General features: G+C 39.8%; 1 protein-coding gene across 8 annotated transcripts in view; it reads left to right on the forward strand.

The window, feature by feature from the left end:
- ATXN2 (ataxin 2) overlaps nt 1-21,755 on the forward strand; it is a 76,759-nt gene that overhangs the window by 21,519 nt on the left and 33,485 nt on the right. For 5 of the 8 annotated variants that reach the window (XM_027771643.1, XM_027771647.1, XM_027771645.1 and 2 more), the window contains exons 1-9: nt 3,489-3,655; nt 5,681-5,772; nt 6,232-6,429; nt 7,886-8,064; nt 10,662-10,871; nt 13,128-13,310; nt 15,333-15,530; nt 15,916-16,023; nt 18,377-18,447. In XM_027771643.1, coding sequence (XP_027627444.1) covers nt 3,500-3,655; nt 5,681-5,772; nt 6,232-6,429; nt 7,886-8,064; nt 10,662-10,871; nt 13,128-13,310; nt 15,333-15,530; nt 15,916-16,023; nt 18,377-18,447 — 1,395 coding nt within the window. In that variant the 5' untranslated portion in view covers nt 3,489-3,499. Of the gene's footprint in view, nt 1-971; nt 1,064-1,522; nt 1,721-3,488; nt 3,656-5,680; nt 5,773-6,231; nt 6,430-7,885; nt 8,065-10,661; nt 10,872-13,127; nt 13,311-15,332; nt 15,531-15,915; nt 16,024-18,376; nt 18,448-21,755 lie in introns of those variants that run through there. The other 3 variants (XM_014587650.2, XM_014587651.2, XM_027771648.1) reach the window with 2 other exon arrangements.

Consider the following 21,755-nt stretch of genomic DNA (forward strand, 5'->3'; position numbering starts at 1 on the left):
TGGTAGTTAAGGTAGCTGGATCCCACATGACTAACCAGAGATTTGAAAAACACATGAGGGGCATGTGTGCGCCCAGATCCCAGGAGGGCGATGGAGAGACTGCGGCACAGACGTTCCCCGGGGAGCACTTTCTCACTCTATCCTAGGCTCACTCGCTCTCATCCAGACCTGAAAGCTCATATTTTATTAGGTCACCAAAATGGTCAAACATTTTGATTTTTTAAAAGAATTATTTAACTTTATTTATTCATTTATTTTAATTTGATCAGAGAGGGACAGAGTGTGGGGGGGAGTGAGAAAGCAAGCCACCAGGTCTGAGATATCCTACTGTTCTCTTTAACCACACCTGCCTTTTCCCCTCCAGTCCAAGTCTACATCACCTTTTTTTTTTCACCTTTTTTTAAAAATAGGATACATGTGCTCACTGGAGAGAGACAGAAAGAAAGTGAGAAAGCACCTTCTCAGGGGGGATGGCCACCCCACAATCCCTTCTACTCCGTTCTCCTCTCGGGATTTTGGGCACGGACGCACATGCACCCAGCATGAGTTTTCAGGCCGCCGGGTCCGGGACTTGAACTGTGTAGTTCACCCTGCAAGGTTCAGTGCCTTATTCTCCATGCCACCTGCTGCCCCATACGATTATTTTTTAAAGAAGTAATTATTTATTTAATTCCATTTGTTGTTATTTTTTAATTTGACCAGAGAGAGAGAGAGAGACAGAGAGAAGAAAATGACGAAAGCAAGCCACCAGGTCTGGGACTTGAACTGCCAGCAGTCATGTGGGAGTCCAGCACCTTAACCACCATACCACCTGCTGGCCCCAGGTCTTAACATTTTAAAGAACATTTTTAATTTGCTGGATTTTGCTAGTATAATTTGCTAGATAGTGTTAGTGTAGATATTAATTATAACTGAATTAAAGAAGACAAATACTTTATCATTTTGAAAAATGAGCTTCATTTTTTTTCTAGTCTAATGGATGGGATCCCAATGATATGTTTCGATATAATGAAGAAAATTATGGTGTAGTGTCTACATATGATAGCAGTTTATCTTCATACACGTAAGTTAAAATTTGCTTTTATTTTAGTGTACTTGTCTTTGATTTTCATCCACTTAAATTATAATGTTGAATAAATGTTTCTTTGGTTTTTATCTTAAATAACTGTGAAAGAATTATTCTATTACTATCTAGGCTGATAAAATCCCACTAAAACAGAATAAATGTGGTTTCCCTGTGCCGTCTTTATTCTTTAAGTAAATTTTTTCTTTTGCTTTTAAAAAATTTATATTGGAGATTATGGTAAACACTTTAACCAGTGTTCGAAATATGTTTCCCCAGGAACAAGGGAACAGAAAAAATAAAATAAAAATTTTGACTTATAAATAAACTGATCACTGTAACTCTTACATTTTTAACCAGTATTCCAAATGCTAAACTTTCTTAATGGTTTATTGTGACCGAAATAAAAACCTAGAACTTTATAATACTCACTTTGATTTTCTTTTTCTCATGTTTCAGAGTACCCTTAGAAAGGGATAACTCAGAAGAATTTTTAAAACGGGAAGCAAGGGCAAACCAGTTAGCAGAAGAAATTGAATCAAGTGCCCAGTACAAAGCTCGTGTGGCCCTGGAAAATGATGATAGGAGCGAGGAAGAAAAATACACAGCTGTTCAGAGAAATTCCAGTGAACGTGAGGGGCACAGCATAAACACTAGGTATTTAAAGGAAATCATGATGCAGTATTTTGGATACACAACTCAAGGTCTGTGTGAGAAGGGGTATTATTACTATATTTCCTCTTTCTTTGATGTAGCCTAGGTAGAAAATGCAGATGGAATTGGTTTAGAAGTCTTTTAGAGAAAAGATCATGGTAAACTTGGAGAATATTTTTTTGAGTGTCAGCTCTGTGGAGCCAAGTTGGATATTCAGTGATGAGCAAGCCAAGGTCTCAAAGAGCTCTTTGAAGAATAATGACTAGGCCTGGGGGGAGGGAGTTACACACAGTATTGCAACAGTGCAGTATGACTTGATCTAGATTAAAGGTGTGTTCAAAGTGCAGGGAGCAATCTGAGTGAGGAAGAACTAGCATAACTTGTGGAGTCAGAATTCCTCACTGAGGAAGGGACATCTTGTGACAGGATACTAAGGTCTGTCTGCCATTCATAGAGGATTATGGGAGAAGAATTTCTTACCTGGTAAAAAGGCATGTGCAAAAACGTAGACTTGTGAGAGGACCTGGCTGGCTCAGGAAAAGGCTGATTATTTCATGTGTCTGGAACACAGGGTTGGTGTTGGGGGTGCATGGCAGTTGCTGATAGGAACTGAGGTAGTTGCAGGACTTTGTGTATTATGCTCAAGAGTGCCCTGTAGGCAGGGAGGGGCAAACACTCTGGAGTATTGAGGACTGGCTGAAACAGGAGACCAAGTTAGTGTGCTGACATGCTGTAGTTCAGCTGTGAGAACTTGGTAACTGGCTAGACCAGGGCTGATGATAGAAACATTAGAAAAACCAAGTGTGACTCTGAGATTGATCTGATAACTAAGCAAATTGATGGAAATGGGAAACATGGGACAAATTTAAAGAGAGAAACAATGATGCCATTTGTGCCATTTATGTCATATGAGGGGCTCGTGAGCCTTTGCTTCATTTATATGCATGTGTGACAAGTACCTGCTACATATCTAGTAGAGCAAATGTTCCATCGTGTCTGCAAGGCTCTCACAGCTTAGAGTGATGATTTGAATCGACTTGTCCAATGGGAGATGGTGGGACTGTGGGATTACCAATGTGGATTTGAAACTACGAAAACCACCAAATAGCCAGAGAGTGAAGAAATCTCAGGAAAAATAAAGTTGCCCAGACCGGCTGCTGTTACTAACAGGAGAGTGCGGAAGGTCAGTGACCTCTGCTTTAGACACAGGAATTTGGAAAGTTACAAAGTATTCTGCTGCAAGTCCTCTGAAGATGTAAATTAGTGGGTCCACTAAGCAAAGACCATCTTGTTTTAGATGAACAGTTTTCTGGGTAATTTAGGAAGCGAAGTAATTATCTTTAATGAATTGTATGAGTAGTTTAACATGTTTCATATTTCTTTATTAATAATCAACTTTTATGCCATTTACTGAATTAGATTTGTAAGTATACTGTTAGTGTTATTTTTTCTATATCATAAATTTACTTTTCATAATTTTTTTTAGTTTTTTGTTACAGGGTGCATGCGCTGGCTAGAGAGAGACAAAGGGAAAGGGAGAGATCACCCTCCCCTCTAGGGGAATGGTCACATCACAATCCCTCCTCCATTCTCCTCTCAGGATTTTTGGCCATGCATGCACACGCACTGTGTGATTTTCAAGCTGCTGGCTCGAAGGCTTGAACTGTGATTGGCTATGTGGGAGTCCAGTGCCTTAACCACCATGCCACTTGCTGGCCCCAGCATACATCTTTGATTGTTGATAATTCATGTGTGTCTTAGTGTAGCCAATTGTCCTGCTGTATGAGCTTTCAACCCCAACTGTTCTTTGCAGATGCCTTTACTGACTCTGCTATCAGTGCTAAAGTCAACGGTGAACACAAAGAGAAGGACCTGGAGCCCTGGGACGCAGGGGAACTTCCTACCAGCGAGGAACTGGAGGCTTTGGAGAATGACGTAGTGAGTACAATCTTCATGACTAGTTAGGGTCAGACTCTGGTCAGTGTGGCATGCATATGACAGCCTACCACTTGGCTTTATTTTAGTATGTTTTGTTGTAGCAGATATATTTAGAGCAGCAGTTTTGTTGTGTAGAGACTTTCTCACAGTTGACAGGGAATATTTCTTTGTTGCCTTATTTAGAAGGGTTAAGTGGGAATGCTGTCTATTCTGATGAGTGCTCAGGAATTACCTCTTTGTGATTACAGTAAGTCATAATTAGTGATTTATAAACTTAAAGGAGAAGCTATGAGAAGTGCCAGCATGTTTTGCTTTGAATGTCCTGCACAGTAAGGGCCAAAGGAATGAGGTGCCTTCCTTCTGCCAGCTTTACCTAGAGATGAGGCTGAAGTAGGACATTTTAAGCTTCCTGTTTGAAGGAGAGAAAGTACTAATTGTTAAGATAAATAATGTGGTTAATCAGAATTAAAACATGATGTAAATTTCTTGCTCTTATATTGGGATCATTCTGTTCAAAACTTGGCTATTTCCAAAATGCCTCTGCTTGTGTAGTATGTTTATTTTTCCATAACATGTCATCTCAAAATCAAATGCCTTAATACTCTACCTTTAGGATAGCACGCATAGAGATATAAATCAGTCTCTTGCCAAAAATTTATGTTAAGGTAGAAAAATCTGAGTTGGACAAAAAAATCTTCCATTGAGTAGAAGAGAGAATTCTTGAGAAATCTGTGTTTGACGTTTAAGGCAATAGTAAGAACTTGATAATTAGTATCTTCTCTTTCTTAGACAAAAAGCTAAAATGTCCTGCTTTGACTTCTTTTCCAGTTGTGAAACTGGAGACACATAGGCAACTTGCCATTGTCAGTCATCCAGCAGTGTCACATAGAACCGGATAGGCTGGTTCGCAGGTCTGTGCTCCACGTCACCTGTGTACAGAGTATGAGGAGACAGGCATTCTTTTTACACTAGTAGTGAAGTGCATTAAATAAAGGCTTTCTAGAAAGAATCTAGCAATATTTATCAAAATCTAAAATACACATGTGCTTTGTGGGCCAGCCAGTGGCATGGTAGTTAAGGTAGCTGGATCCCACATGACTAACCAGAGATTTGAAAAACACATGAGGGGCATGTGTGCGCCCAGATCCCAGGAGGGCGATGGAGAGACTGCGGCACAGACGTTCCCCGGGGAGCACTTTCTCACTCTATCCTAGGCTCACTCGCTCTCATCCAGACCTGAAAGCTCATATTTTATTAGGTCACCAAAATGGTCAAACATTTTGATTTTTTAAAAGAATTATTTAACTTTATTTATTCATTTATTCTAATTTGATCAGAGAGGGACAGAGTGTGGGGGGGAGTGAGAAAGCAAGCCACCAGGTCTGAGATATGAGCTGTGGTCAGCCGTATGGGAGTCAAGCACCTTCAGCCTCCATACCACCTGCTAGCCCCCTTTTTTAAAAAAAAAATATTTGTGGGACTAGCAGTTGGCATAATGGCTATGTCGCTGGACTCCCATGTAGTCGACCGCACTTCGAATCCCGGACCCAGCGGTTTAAACTCAGGCTGGGTGCATATGTGTGTCAGTGCCCAAGATCCTGAGAGGAGAGTGGAGGAGAAGGGATTGTGGCGTGGCCATCCCCCCTGAGGGATGATTTCTCACTTTCTGTCTCTCTGTCTCTTTCTGGTGAGCGCACATGCCCTAGCAAAAACCGCTCCAAAAAAAAAAAATGTTATCTGTTATTGTTAATTATTTTAATTTGATGAGAGAGAGAGAAAGGGAAAGTGAGAAAGCAAGCCACCAGGTCTGGGACTTGAACTGCCATCAGTCATGTGGGAGTCCAGCACCTTAACCACCATACCACCTGCTGGCCCCAGGTCTTAACATTTTAAAGAACATTTTTAATTTGCTGGATTTTGCTAGTATAATTTGCTAGATAGTGTTAGTGTAGATATTAATTATAACTGAATTAAAGAAGACAAATACTTTATCATTTTGAAAAATGAGCTTCATTTTTTTTCTAGTCTAATGGATGGGATCCCAATGATATGTTTCGATATAATGAAGAAAATTATGGTGTAGTGTCTACATATGATAGCAGTTTATCTTCATACACGTAAGTTAAAATTTGCTTTTATTTTAGTGTACTTGTCTTTGATTTTCATCCACTTAAATTATAATGTTGAATAAATGTTTCTTTGGTTTTTATCTTAAATAACTGTGAAAGAATTATTCTATTACTATCTAGGCTGATAAAATCCCACTAAAACAGAATAAATGTGGTTTCCCTGTGCCGTCTTTATTCTTTAAGTAAATTTTTTCTTTTGCTTTTAAAAAATTTATATTGGAGATTATGGTAAACACTTTAACCAGTGTTCGAAATATGTTTCCCCAGGAACAAGGGAACAGAAAAAATAAAATAAAAATTTTGACTTATAAATAAACTGATCACTGTAACTCTTACATTTTTAACCAGTATTCCAAATGCTAAACTTTCTTAATGGTTTATTGTGACCGAAATAAAAACCTAGAACTTTATAATACTCACTTTGATTTTCTTTTTCTCATGTTTCAGAGTACCCTTAGAAAGGGATAACTCAGAAGAATTTTTAAAACGGGAAGCAAGGGCAAACCAGTTAGCAGAAGAAATTGAATCAAGTGCCCAGTACAAAGCTCGTGTGGCCCTGGAAAATGATGATAGGAGCGAGGAAGAAAAATACACAGCTGTTCAGAGAAATTCCAGTGAACGTGAGGGGCACAGCATAAACACTAGGTATTTAAAGGAAATCATGATGCAGTATTTTGGATACACAACTCAAGGTCTGTGTGAGAAGGGGTATTATTACTATATTTCCTCTTTCTTTGATGTAGCCTAGGTAGAAAATGCAGATGGAATTGGTTTAGAAGTCTTTTAGAGAAAAGATCATGGTAAACTTGGAGAATATTTTTTTGAGTGTCAGCTCTGTGGAGCCAAGTTGGATATTCAGTGATGAGCAAGCCAAGGTCTCAAAGAGCTCTTTGAAGAATAATGACTAGGCCTGGGGGGAGGGAGTTACACACAGTATTGCAACAGTGCAGTATGACTTGATCTAGATTAAAGGTGTGTTCAAAGTGCAGGGAGCAATCTGAGTGAGGAAGAACTAGCATAACTTGTGGAGTCAGAATTCCTCACTGAGGAAGGGACATCTTGTGACAGGATACTAAGGTCTGTCTGCCATTCATAGAGGATTATGGGAGAAGAATTTCTTACCTGGTAAAAAGGCATGTGCAAAAACGTAGACTTGTGAGAGGACCTGGCTGGCTCAGGAAAAGGCTGATTATTTCATGTGTCTGGAACACAGGGTTGGTGTTGGGGGTGCATGGCAGTTGCTGATAGGAACTGAGGTAGTTGCAGGACTTTGTGTATTATGCTCAAGAGTGCCCTGTAGGCAGGGAGGGGCAAACACTCTGGAGTATTGAGGACTGGCTGAAACAGGAGACCAAGTTAGTGTGCTGACATGCTGTAGTTCAGCTGTGAGAACTTGGTAACTGGCTAGACCAGGGCTGATGATAGAAACATTAGAAAAACCAAGTGTGACTCTGAGATTGATCTGATAACTAAGCAAATTGATGGAAATGGGAAACATGGGACAAATTTAAAGAGAGAAACAATGATGCCATTTGTGCCATTTATGTCATATGAGGGGCTCGTGAGCCTTTGCTTCATTTATATGCATGTGTGACAAGTACCTGCTACATATCTAGTAGAGCAAATGTTCCATCGTGTCTGCAAGGCTCTCACAGCTTAGAGTGATGATTTGAATCGACTTGTCCAATGGGAGATGGTGGGACTGTGGGATTACCAATGTGGATTTGAAACTACGAAAACCACCAAATAGCCAGAGAGTGAAGAAATCTCAGGAAAAATAAAGTTGAGAAGGTCAAAGACACACCAAGTTTAAGATAGCCCATAGTCAGTAGGATCAGTCGTCATGAGATCAGGAAGGATGGGAATCAACACATCTGTTAGACCTTGTGCTAAGGAGGAGAACCTGAGGGAAGGGAAAGGCCAGAGGCTGGAACTCAGTGCAGTGTGGAAGAACTGGAGCGGCAGGAGAAAGGCAGTGTGGCCTAGTGGTGAACCTTTCTGTAATACGCTTTCTCTTCTGCCTAGATGACTAATTTTAGATATGTTTCTCTGCACTAGTATCTTTTAGGATAAAATGATTTAGAGTATCTCTCATTTTCAGGGAAAATAAATATATTCCTCCTGGACAAAGAAATAGAGAAGTGATATCCTGGGGAAGTGGGAGACAGAATTCGCCACGTGTGGGCCAGCCTGGATCGGGCTCCATGCCATCAAGATCCACTTCTCACACTTCAGATTTCAACCCGAGTTCTGCTTCAGACCAAAGAGTAGTCAATGGAGGCAAGTATTTTGACCAAATTTGTCAGTGACAGTGATCAAATACACAGTTTTCTAAATGCTAAATTTGCATGATTGTTAAGAATGTGCACACCTTTAATGATTTTTGTGGAGTGGTTTTCACCTGAAATTACTTAAAATTTGCTTTTGTGGATATCACATTAGTAAGTCATTGGCATATACAGTATTTAGCATGATGAAATACTCATCATGCACTAAAATAAAGTGCCAAATTTAACCCAGACATTTAGTTGGCTAAAAACACACTCCACATATAAAGAAATTGGAAACTTTGGGTAAATTCTCAATTATAAAAACATTAGGTAATAAAATTACTTAGGTGTTATTTATATGGAAATTCTAATCTATATGAAACAGCAGTTAATACCTATTTTCCCTAATTGTTTACATATTTATATTCGGTTTATATACAATTTATATTCAGTTTTTTACATATTCTTATTCATATTTATATGCTTTTTTTTTTTTTTTCAAGATTCAAAGTAACTTAGAATTCAAGACATAACCAAGCGTCAGTGAAGAAAGTGATAGAGGGACCAGCAGATGGCGTAATGGCTACCATGCTGGACTCCCACTGAGTTGACCACGGTTTCAGTCCCAGACCCGGTGACTTAAACTCACACTGGGTGTGCATGCACGTGTGCCCAAAATCCCAAGAGAAGAATGGAGGAGAAAAAGAATTGTGGCGTGGCCATTCCCCCCAGAGGGCGATTTCTCACTTTCTGTCTCTTTGGCAAGCACACATGCCCTATTACAAAACTCTCTAACGAAAAAAGAGAAGAGAGACCAGCAGTTAACGTAATGGCTATGTCGCTGGACTCCCATGTAGTTGACCGCAGTTCGCATCCCGGACCCGGTGGCTTAAACTCACGCCGGGCGTGCGTGCCCAAGATCCCAAGAGGAGAATGGAGGAGAAGGGATTGTGGCGTGGCCATCCCCCCTGGGGGGTGATTTCCTGCTTTCTATCTCTCTATCTCTCTCTCTCTATCTGGCAAGCACACGTGCCCTATAGCAAAAACCTCTCAAAAAAAAAAAAGAAGAAGAAGAAGAAAGTAATAGGAGAAATGTGCTTAAAAACAAACAAACAAAAAGTTGGGTCTGGCAGGTGATGTGGTAGTTAAAGGCACTGGATTCGCACATGGCCAACCATAGTTCAAGTCCCAGACCTGGCAGCTTGCTTTCTCCCTTTCTCTGTCTCTCTGGTCAAATTAAAAAAAAAAAAAAATCAACCCTTAGTCAAATGTGAATGTTGTAGTTTAGCAACTTAAGTAAAAGATACTTGAGTCTTTAGTAGGTAGACATTTTCTATTCTACCTCTAAATCTAGGTTGACTATAGTTCATAATGGCCCTTTTATATAAGGCAGGGATGCTGAACAGCAGCAGAACTGGAGGTGGTAAGCAGATATGGGGATGAGCTGCTAACTTGGGGGCAAGAGGGCGCATTCGGATATTTGTACTTCAGTTTGGAAAGTTACCATAGAAAAATAAAATAGAGAACACCGAGTTTCCAATTTCATTTGTTCCCATTGAGTCTTTTCTCCAGAATTCCTCTCCAAATGAACACTCTTGAGTATTTTCTGTATGTACTTCGTATTGGGGGTGAAATGTCTTTGCTCACTGAGTAAAGATTTGTAGCTGTTCATAAACAGAATTTCAAAGTAAAAAGCAGAAAGGGGCTGGGAAATGTTTGATACTCAAGTGTGTGGAACCCTGTGGGGAGGAGGCCTGGACTGTCTCCCGAGATTAAGGTAAGTGGCATATGTAGCAGATGTCAGCTGTAGTTTGACCTGTGCTTGTTCATCCATGCCAGCTTGTTTGGTGATGACTGCTCTGTAGCTGCGTTCTTTATTAAGCAGTCTCTAAGATAAGTTTTAACTGCATAAGTTACTTAGAAGGTCCCCTTCTTTTTCTGTTTCAGTGAGATTAAGATTTGTTTTTTTGTTTTGTTTTGAAAGAGCAATGAATATTAATTTTTGTAACTCCTGTTACTGTAGAAAATAGTAGAAATATTGTTATATTTTACTTAAATGGGACTTGCTTAATGAGATTTCAAACTGATCTTTGCTTCAAGTATAAACCTGTTGACAATTAGAGATGATTGTAAAGAACCAGCATTTTAACTTAAATATAATTGCTGCTTATTTTCTTTATGTTTCAAAGCTAAAACTAATATTGTAAATAATCTTGCTCCTGAGTAGGAATTATTGTGATTTGTTGTGAGAAGTTATCTGGTATATGCTATACTCCTTGTAACAACTGATTACTGAGGAGCAGTTAGAGAAGCAGGATTACTAGGTGTAGTCTTAACTGTCTTCTTCAGTAGTATGTGTAGATCCTAATTAACCCTTTGGGAACGTGTATTCATTTAAACAGACTTAATTTTAAGGAGGTTAAAGTAAAATGTGAATTTATGTCAGTTAAGTTATGCTAAAATTTATCACAAATCAAATGACTGTCCTCAAAGGGTTAAAATGTGCAAGAAATCATTTTTGTCATTTTACTTTTTTTTCTGTTTACTTTTTTCCCTCATTTTTTTCTTTAGTTTTTATACTTTCCTTCATATCATTTGTTCTGTCAGGTGTTCCCTGGCCATCGCCTTGCCCATCTCCTTCCTCTCGCCCACCTTCTCGCTACCAGTCAGGTCCCAACTCTCTTCCACCTCGGGCAGCCACCCCTACACGGCCGCCCTCCAGGCCCCCCTCGCGGCCATCCAGACCCCCGTCTCACCCCTCTGCTCATGGTTCTCCAGCTCCTGTCTCTACTATGCCTAAACGCATGTCTTCAGAAGGTACAATACCACAATTTGTTCATGTTTTTGTTTGTCTTTGTTTAACTCCTATGTGAGTTTATAATTACAAATAGTTTCCTCTTCATTATTTAATAACCTATAATTTCCGTGTTTTAACTTTAGTTTATTAAAACTATTTCTATTAACCTTTTGTTCATTAGAAATTTGATACATGCTATGTGAAGCTTTGAACTATCCTGAATTGTACGAAAAGAGGTTTTATCTCTGCTTGGTAACGATGCTCCTTTACAGCCCCGGCGAGGTCTGCCTCAGGACTGTCCCTGCCTCAGTGATGCCGTATGCACTGGGTAGTGGTAAACAGGTGAACCTTCTTCCCCCAGTCTTGGACTTGGTGTCAACCACTAACTTTACAGCTCCATGTCCAAGGTACTGGTGACTCTTGCTGTCGGCCACAGGCAGGAATGGTGTTGTAGGGGTCCTTTTTGAGAATGACAGCCTGTGTGTCTACTCATATGTTACAATAGAGTCTTGCTTTTTAGAATGATGAATTCTAAATGTGATTGAGTAATATAAAAAAGTTAACTTTTCAATGCTATACTGAATGGCTGCTTCAGTCTGAGAAGTCTTTTATCAAAGATAATGTCATTGATAAAAACCAGGAATGAATTTGAATCTTAAGGTATTTTATTTGACCCTGTCAAAAAGAATAAAAATCTGTAATTCTTATTTAGTACTTTATGCTTAATCCATGACTGTCGTATACCAAATATATGGATAAGTTGTAGAAAGTCAGTATTTTAATTTAAATGTAGTATATAAATTTAAAATATTTTTTTTCTAAATTACAATGTCCTTTTGATATTAGTTCAGAATATTTGTTTAAATTTTAATCTGATTTGTTCATTAAAAATCATAGTTGATATACCTTATACTAGAGTAATAAGATTTTCTGCATAACCTGCTTCCCTGAAGAAAACTGTGTTGGCTACTTTTAAGTGAATTGTTGCCCATTAGTTAGGAAGGTCGTGTGACCTTGACTGGTGTCTAGCCTTGAACAGCAAGTTTCTCTAATTTTGAGATGACTTATTTATTCAAAAGTACCTTTGATAGTGACCACTAAATGCAGAGTGAAATTCTGTTGAAATACTCATTTCAGCCCATTGTTTGAATAAGTGATGTTTATATCATTAAATGTATTAGATGAAACATGGCTGTTAATAGTTATCAACATCTTTACCACATTAAGATGGAAAGACCGTTCGTGGACTACTCACACAGAAATAGACCTGCGTTATTTGGGGATGCTGGGTATCTGCATTTGAAAAATTACAATCTATAACACTAACCCTCTTTTAAAAGATCATGTCTGCTATTAAATTTCTACTGGGGACACACATTAATTTGATGTTCTAAAAAGAGTTTGGAGCAGGGTGGAGTACAGGAGACTGCTTTAGGAAGAAATTCCTGAGGGGGTGGCAGAACAGATGATGTGGAATTCTGACGCCCCAAATGTCCGTTTTCATGGTCTCCAAGGTCATGCACCAACAGTAGAATGTTTAGCTTCCAGCTTGTTGAAAAACTGCTTACAGTTTCCAGTCAGGACCGTTTTAAGCCACGAATTGTAAGATAAATGATTGTGGCAAAAGAAGAAGCAGATAAACTAAGATTTTGGAGACATTTAAGAAGGGTATGTGTTAGGTTATTAGAAAAGTCATGATGTCTTTTTCTATGAAAAATTGCATCATGACTTTTCTGATGACCCAATACATATATTTTAACAGTACAGGGATATGTAGTGATTAAGATTCTTTTATTTAAATTTTATTCTAATTTTAATTTAATTCTAATTTAAGTAAAAGACAATTTGGGGGGAAAAGGTGAAAGTCTATGGTAGAGTAAAAATTATTCCATCATTAAGGCATAGCTTCTATTTTTTTAAATTTGTATATGCCTACAAATAATGGGTATATAGAATAAACAAACTGGTAAAGTTCTTTCTGGAGCCTTGACATCATATCGTTTAATTTCTTACCACCAACCTCCTCTCTCCCTTTCCTTAAAAACAAAGGGAGGTAAAATAAATTTTATTTCTAAAACATTTTGGCATTTCACAAAATAATTCTGAAAAAGCTGATGTTTAATACGACTAAAAATATATCCGACATTTTTTTTTCCTTTTTTTAACTAATGAGAAATGAGAGTGAGAGAATGAGAAAGAAAATGTGTGTGTTTACCAGAAAAGTAGTGCTAATGGGCTTTGTGGCATTCATGTGGTGTTCCCTGTTGCTTTCTTAGGGCCTCCGAGGATGTCCCCAAAGGCCCAGCGACACCCTCGAAATCACAGAGTTTCTGCTGGGAGGGGCTCCATATCCAGTGGCCTAGAATTTGTATCCCACAATCCACCAAGTGAAGCAGCTCCTCCTCCTGTGGCAAGGACCAGCCCCGCGGGGGGAACCTGGTCGTCAGTGGTCAGTGGGGGTAGGTAACTTGGCTTGAGGGAGAATAACCGTTCATTTGTTAATTATACTGGATGTAGAAGGACTGAGCCAAAGCTCTGTTTGAGGATGTGTTACGTGTATATACTTACAAGAGTAAGAATTGGGAAACCTACATTTTTATTTTGGGCTCTACCACCTACTCATTCTATGTTAGAGCAAGTCATGCTGTCATTCATAATTTCAGTTTTCTCAATTAGTAATTATGGCCCGCCTACTTTATAGGCTCACGATGAGATTCCTGTGTGGTTCATAAATATGAATATTCTCTGTAGTTTTGTTGTTGTTTAAAGTTTATTTTATTCATGATAAAGAGTGTGCATACTCATGAGACTGAGAGAGAGAGATTGAAAGCACCCTTGACAGGGTCTCATCACATTGCAATTCCCCTTCCCCAACTCTCTAGTTCAGGATCTTGGCTGCTGGCACACACCCAGCATATTACCGAGCCAACTGGGGATCTGCTCCTGCCATGCACCATGTTGCTTCTAGAACGTGGCTCAGTGCACTACCACGTGTACCACCTGGGGGGGGGCCTACCCCAGTGTTCTAAGGTACCCTCTAATAGAAAATAGGTACAGTGTGGTATGGAGCACTATTTCGGTGGCTCATATTCCCGTCTTGTTTTAATGTACTTTTTTTTGAAGGAGAAATAAGCCTATTTTTTAGGGATCTTCCTTTCACCTTTTTTATGAAGAAGCCTGTCCAGCTTCTGATAGTAGCATAGAATGTTGCTATCTTTATTTATTTATTGGGTGGTTGGAAAAGTTTCGATGCCTTTTTGCATAGAAAAATACGACATGACTTTTCCAAAACTCAATATTTATTTTAGGTTTTTTTTTTTTGCCATAATGTGTGTGCACTTACTGAAGAGAGAGAGAGAGGGAAAGTGAGAAATCAGCCCCCAACGGGGATGACTATGCTGTAATCCCTTTTCCTCCATTCTCCTCTTGGAATTCTGGGCACTCATGCTCTGTTGCCTGTTGTGATTTCTCTAACCATGGTAGGTCATGTGGGAATTTAGCACCTTAACTAGCACCATGTCACCTGCTGGCCCTTATTTTTAAAAGTACCATTTATCCTGGGGCTGGCAAGTGGCATGGTGGTTAAAGGCGCTGGACTCCCACATGGCCAACCATGGTTCAAGTCTCAGACCTGGTGGCTTGCTTGTTCCCTTCCTCTCTCTCTCCCTGTCTCTCTCGGGTCAAACTGGGAAATAATAATGATAATAATAATAAATAAAGTTAAATAAAAGTAATTCTTTTTTAACAAAAAGTACCATTTATCCTGCCTTAGGACTCCAGTTTCCATTTTTTAAAAAGAATTATTTGTTTATTTAATTCCATTTGTTATTATTATTTTTTCTATTTGACTGGACAGAAACAGAGAGAAAGGGAAAGGGAAGGTGAGAGAGCAAGCTGTCAGGTCCAGGACTTGAACCACAGTTGGCCATGTGGGAATCTAGCGCCTGTAACCACCTCACTACCTCCTGGTTCCTCCAGTTTCCAAAGTTATGTAAAATACTGGCTTTCAGGAGTAATGCATTTAGGGCTAGCAGGTGGTGCAGGGGTTAAAGCAGCTGGATCCCACATGCCTGACAGTGTGATTTGAGCCCTGAACCCAACAGCTTAAAAACGCACTGGGAGTATATGTATACCCAAATTCCCATGAGGAAAATGGAGGAGAAGGATTGTGGTGTTGCCACCCTCCCGGAAGATGATTTCTCTCTGTCAGCACATGTGACCTATACAAACAAAACCCAGAAGTAATACATTTAGTTAGGAGGGGAAGCCATAGTTGTACTTGCATATTAGCAGTTGCTGTCTTCAAATTTCTGAGTTCTTGATTCCCACCGCTGTTTCATAGACATTAAAAAAGAAAACAGGGTAATGGGATAAAGTATGGGGACTGTAGAGAATTATTTTACCTGAATCTTTAGAGAAGCTTCTTTGAGGGAGGTAGCATTTGAGTTGAGAATGTAATAAATAACTTTTCTTTCTCCTAGTTCCAAGATTATCCCCTAAAACTCACAGACCCAGGTCTCCTAGACAGAACAGTATTGGAAATACTCCCAGTGGGCCAGTTCTTGCTTCTCCTCAAGCTGGTATTATTCCAGCTGATGCTGTCGCCACGCCTGTTCCAGCTGCATCTCCTACTCCTGCTAGTCCTGCATCCAACAGAGCTGTTACTCCATCTATTGAGGGTGTGTAAGAAAGGGCTTCCAGATATATTGTATCATCTGTGGAATTGAGTGTTAGGGGATGGACGTTATATGAAAAAGTTTGTTGTTTTATTCATAGACACACATTTTGACAGCACATTTAAAATGTAACTGAGGTTAGGTGCTTAAGTAAAGCTACAAATTTGATATTCAGTTCTATTTTAATGGAAGTTAACATTCTGGGAATTATTGATATATACTTAAAATTAAATTATTGGTGTTTCATATGGTATCTGCAAAGGAGAAAAGCCTCTGTTTAAAAGCATAGCAAATCAGAATAATTGAGTGTTTTTCCATTTTATTTTTCTACGTTTTTGTCTAACTGAGTTTTTTTGGTTTTGTTTTTGGTTTTTAAATTGTTTTCTAGCTAAAGATTCCAGGCTTCAAGATCAGAGACAGAGCTCTCCTGCGGGTAATAAAGAAAACATTAAGCCCAATGAAACATCACCTAGCTTCTCAAAAGCTGAGAATAAAGGTAAAGGTTAGAGTTTTTAAAAGTCTTTAGCCATAATTGTAGAAATAAGAAGAAGTATATCTAATTTCCTGCCCAATATAGAATATTTTTGGTCAACACTTTTTCTTAGTAGTGTGTATCTATAAATGCATAACGACAAGTGAAGGAATTCAAAATTAATACTTAAAATTGTTATTCTTTTGCTAGTAGATCTTACTCTCATTTCTTACATCCCATCCTAAAAAACTTCTAATTTAAGGGTTAAGAATACACCTATTGGGGTCAGCAGGTAGCATGGAAGTTAATCACATGACCAACCACAGTTGGCCCAGACCTGGCAGCTTGAAAATCATGCTGGGTGCGAAACCTTAAAAAGTAAATTTAAAGGCGCTGGACTCCCACATGGCCAACCATGGTTCAAGTCTCAGACCTGGTGGCTTGCTTGTTCCCTTCCTCTCTCTCTCCCTGTCTCTCTCGGGTCAAACTGGGAAATAATAATGATAATAATAATAAATAAAGTTAAATAAAAGTAATTCTTTTTTAACAAAAAGTACCATTTATCCTGCCTTAGGACTCCAGTTTCCATTTTTTAAAAAGAATTATTTGTTTATTTAATTCCATTTGTTATTATTATTTTTTCTATTTGACTGGACAGAAACAGAGAGAAAGGGAAAGGGAAGGTGAGAGAGCAAGCTGTCAGGTCCAGGACTTGAACCACAGTTGGCCATGTGGGAATCTAGCGCCTGTAACCACCTCACTACCTCCTGGTTCCTCCAGTTTCCAAAGTTATGTAAAATACTGGCTTTCAGGAGTAATGCATTTAGGGCTAGCAGGTGGTGCAGGGGTTAAAGCAGCTGGATCCCACATGCCTGACAGTGTGATTTGAGCCCTGAACCCAACAGCTTAAAAACGCACTGGGAGTATATGTATACCCAAATTCCCATGAGGAAAATGGAGGAGAAGGATTGTGGTGTTGCCACCCTCCCGGAAGATGATTTCTCTCTGTCAGCACATGTGACCTATACAAACAAAACCCAGAAGTAATACATTTAGTTAGGAGGGGAAGCCATAGTTGTACTTGCATATTAGCAGTTGCTGTCATTCAGATTTCTGGGTTCTTGATTACCACCACTGTTTCATAGACATTAAAAAAGAAAACAGGGTAATGGGATAAAGTATGGGGACTGTAGAGAATTATTTTACCTGAATCTTTAGAGAAGCTTCTTTGAGGGAGGTAGCATTTGAGTTGAGAATGTAATAAATAACTTTTCTTTCTCCTAGTTCCAAGATTATCCCCTAAAACTCACAGACCCAGGTCTCCTAGACAGAACAGTATTGGAAATACTCCCAGTGGGCCAGTTCTTGCTTCTCCTCAAGCTGGTATTATTCCAGCTGATGCTGTCGCCACGCCTGTTCCAGCTGCATCTCCTACTCCTGCTAGTCCTGCATCCAACAGAGCTGTTACTCCATCTATTGAGGGTGTGTAAGAAAGGGCTTCCAGATATATTGTATCATCTGTGGAATTGAGTGTTAGGGGATGGACGTTATATGAAAAAGTTTGTTGTTTTATTCATAGACACACATTTTGACAGCACATTTAAAATGTAACTGAGGTTAGGTGCTTAAGTAAAGCTACAAATTTGATATTCAGTTCTATTTTAATGGAAGTTAACATTCTGGGAATTATTGATATATACTTAAAATTAAATTATTGGTGTTTCATATGGTATCTGCAAAGGAGAAAAGCCTCTGTTTAAAAGCATAGCAAATCAGAATAATTGAGTGTTTTTCCATTTTATTTTTCTACGTTTTTGTCTAACTGAGTTTTTTTGGTTTTGTTTTTGGTTTTTAAATTGTTTTCTAGCTAAAGATTCCAGGCTTCAAGATCAGAGACAGAGCTCTCCTGCGGGTAATAAAGAAAACATTAAGCCCAATGAAACATCACCTAGCTTCTCAAAAGCTGAGAATAAAGGTAAAGGTTAGAGTTTTTAAAAGTCTTTAGCCATAATTGTAGAAATAAGAAGAAGTATATCTAATTTCCTGCCCAATATAGAATATTTTTGGTCAACACTTTTTCTTAGTAGTGTGTATCTATAAATGCATAACGACAAGTGAAGGAATTCAAAATTAATACTTAAAATTGTTATTCTTTTGCTAGTAGATCTTACTCTCATTTCTTACATCCCATCCTAAAAAACTTCTAATTTAAGGGTTAAGAATACACCTATTGGGGTCAGCAGGTAGCATGGAAGTTAATCACATGACCAACCACAGTTGGCCCAGACCTGGCAGCTTGAAAATCATGCTGGGTGCGAAACCTTAAAAAGTAAATAAATAAAATAAATCTGTTATCTAACAGTTTTTAATTTTATAGGTATATCACCAATTGTTTCTGAACATAGAAAACAGATTGATGATTTAAAGAAATTTAAGAATGACTTCAGGGTAAGTGTCAAATCAACTAATGAATTATGATTTAAAAAATAATAAACATTACTAGAGATTTTTATATCATCAGTTTACACAAGTGTATTATGTATACACTAGAAACCTCGAACTGTGTGTGTACAATGGCAAACATTCTTAAATTTATCTCTGCCTGTTCTTTAAGTGGGATAGCTAAAATCCTGAGATTTTGGTAAGAACAATATGGGTATTAGTGAAAGAGAGTATAACCCTAACATTTGAAGCTACTGTGACATAGGTGGTTACTTGATTAATTACTTGGTCTAATGAAGCTAGGTTTTAGTAGAACAAAGCCAGGAAATTATGTACCTGGAGCGGCGAGTGGAAGATGTACCAGGCCCTGATGGTCTGAGATAGTTGCAGATTTGCATTCTGTGCACAGATGCGTTAATTGTGGGTACAAAGGTTTCTACCATATCCCTTTCCTACCTTAAGACAGGTCATGTTGAACCTCTCGTAATCTCTCTTGAGTAACTGTTTTATTCTTTTGTACAATATTCACTGCAATATAGTGTAGATATTCCAGGTACATTTTAGACCAGGAAATTGTCTTGAAACTTAGCTTCTTAGAGGAGAAAAATCTTATTTTCATCCTTTTAAATAAAATGGCTGAGGGCCAGGCCTGCAATGCAGTGAGGAGGTGCTGTGCAAAGCAGCGGTAACTAATGCGTGGCTCAGGCTGTGCTGTCGAGTGAACGAGGTGTCCGGGCCACTCTCATGACATACACACGGCCCTGACAGCATTTGTTCACAAAAATCCTTATTCTTTCATTGAGACAAATAAGAATACCCTGCGGTTTGGGTGCCCCCTCCTCTGAGAAGCACCTGCGGCTCTCATACAGTAATGGTGGTGCGCAGAGTGCTTGTAGCTTTCTCTGCGGAAGAACCGTCAGTAATGTGGTCTGTTATGGGCTAACCAGGTGAAGTTTCACAAATAAGCAGACCGGGTTCGAATCCTGGTCCCCTGTGTACCATGTGTATTGGGCTGTTGGGAAAGTCCTGACACGTTTTTGCATAGAAAAACACAGAAAAATATGTCATGACTTTCCCAACCTAATATAACATTGGGACATGCTATCTAGTCCCACCCCAAACCAAAATAGGTTTATTTTAGAACCTTCATCATTGTGAGCTTTATTTGTTTTTAAGTTTCTTTCTTCCATGACCAAGAGCAGTGAAGGGAACAGCACCCTCAGTGGGATTTGGATGCCACAATCCACCTGTAGCTTTAGCCAGCCTTGGGGCACGCACGCACAGTATCCCGGTGCACTTGGGGCACACACGCACAGTGTCTCGGGGCACACATGCACAGTGTCCAGTGCACTCGGGGCACGCGCGAACTGTGTCCTCGGTGCACTCGGGTCACGCACGCACAGTGTCCCATGCACTCGGGTCATGCACGCATAGTGTCCCATGCACTCGGGTCATGCACGCACAGTGTCCCGTGCACTCCAGACAGTCTCTGGATATGAACTGGAAACCTTCTCATGTAGGATTGTCTTTGAGTGTTGGATTTTACCACTGCACCACCATCCGGTCCCTGTTCCTGTGAGAGCCAAATGAGATACTGCCCGAGAAGTGTTTAGTGTAGTGCCTGGCACGTGGCCCGCACTCAGTGTGTGGCAGTTCTCATTACCAAACGAATAGATGACCCAGCGCTGTCACTGCTGTCGACACTGTTTTGTCTCCAAGTCACGTAGGAGTCTCAGATTTCCCTTCAGTGTAGTGTACTACAGAGGAAAGGAACAGAGTGCTGGAAACCATGAAGTGTGTTTTCATTCCCCGATGAGTGTGTCATTTTAAGATGATAATAACAACGGGACCAGCAGGTGGTGTGGTTGAGGGTGCTGGACTCCCACATGATCTGGTCAAATTTAAATAAATAAATAAAGTTAAATAAAATAATTCTTTGAAAAAAACAATGAAAGTAACAGCATCTGCATGAAATAGTGCCATTGCCAAGACTAAGTGGATTGAATCTATGTATCAATTAGGATAGTGTCCAGCCCATAAGGAGAACTCCAGGTCTGTTTGCCATTGTAAGAACAGCAACAGGACCAGCAGTTAGTGTAATGGCTATGTCGCTGGACTCCCATGTAGTGGACCGTGATTCAAGTCCCGGACCCGGTGGCTTAAACTCACACCAGGCACGTGTGCATGTGTGCCCAAGATCCTGAGAGGAGAATGGAGGAGAAGGGATTGGGGGGTGGCCATCACCCCTGAGGGGTGATTTCTCATTTTCTGTCTCTCTCTGTTTTTCTGGGGAGCGCACGTGCCCTATAGCAAAAACCTCTCCAAAAAAAAAAAAGAACAGCAACAGGTTTAATTTTTGCCTTCACTCAAGAACCCTGTGATGGGACCAGCAGTTGATGTAATGGCTATGTCGCTGGACTCCCATGTAGTCGACCGTGGTTTGAATCCCGGACCCGGTGGCTTAAACTCACACTGGGCGTGCGTGCGTGCGTGCCCAGGATCCCGAGAGGAGAATGGAGGCGAAGTGATTGTGGAGTGGCCATCCCCCCTAGGGGGGTGATTTCTTGCTTTCTGTCTCTATCTGCACGCATTCTATAACAAAAAACCTCTCCAAAAAAAGGAACTCTGTGATAACCACTCTCACAGTCTTCTGTAGTATGTGGTTTGTCTGTTATGTGAAGCCTTTACCAAGGATTTTTGTGAACAACTAAATGTAGGCTTCAACAGTAAACTCCTGAGTTGTAATTTGTCCCGACCCAAATAAATACCTCTGTCAACTCTTGAACCTCATTAGTGGTTCAGGGAAGATGCCCCTGGGGTGCATTATGTTATTTGTCCGGACACCAAGAACTGGGATTGTGAAGCTGGTGTAATTGGCTTGCCTGCAGGGCTGGGGCTGGGGCGGGGCGACACTGGCACCTCGTCTCTCTTCCAGCCTTGCAGCTAGCACATCCGCTGTGCAGGTTTCCCTGTAGCTCATGCTTACCACCCAGGGCTGCTGTGCATATCTGCTGTCTGCTGCCTTTGCTGCTGCTCCTTGTTGCCCTTTTCTTGCTATTTCCTTCAGCTTCTTTTTTCGTTTGGGGGTGTGGGGTGTGTGTGCCATCTTAAATCATCTTTAGCTGGTGGTAGCATTTATTTTTTCTCATCTGGAAACTTCAATACTGTCACTCATTTCACTAATGTCTTTGTCTTCTCTTCTGGAAAGTCTTTGTGTTTTAGAGGGTTGGTTTTTTTGTTTGTTTGTTTGTTTGTTTTTTATTGTTCACTGGACCTGTTTGTCTCTTCAGGTGAACCCCTCTTCTTCTGACCTT

The sequence above is a fragment of the Tupaia chinensis genome, unplaced genomic scaffold (assembly GCF_000334495.1).
Source record: "Tupaia chinensis unplaced genomic scaffold, TupChi_1.0 Scaffold000226_1, whole genome shotgun sequence".
In the NCBI taxonomy this organism is placed as follows: Eukaryota; Metazoa; Chordata; class Mammalia; order Scandentia; family Tupaiidae; genus Tupaia; species Tupaia belangeri.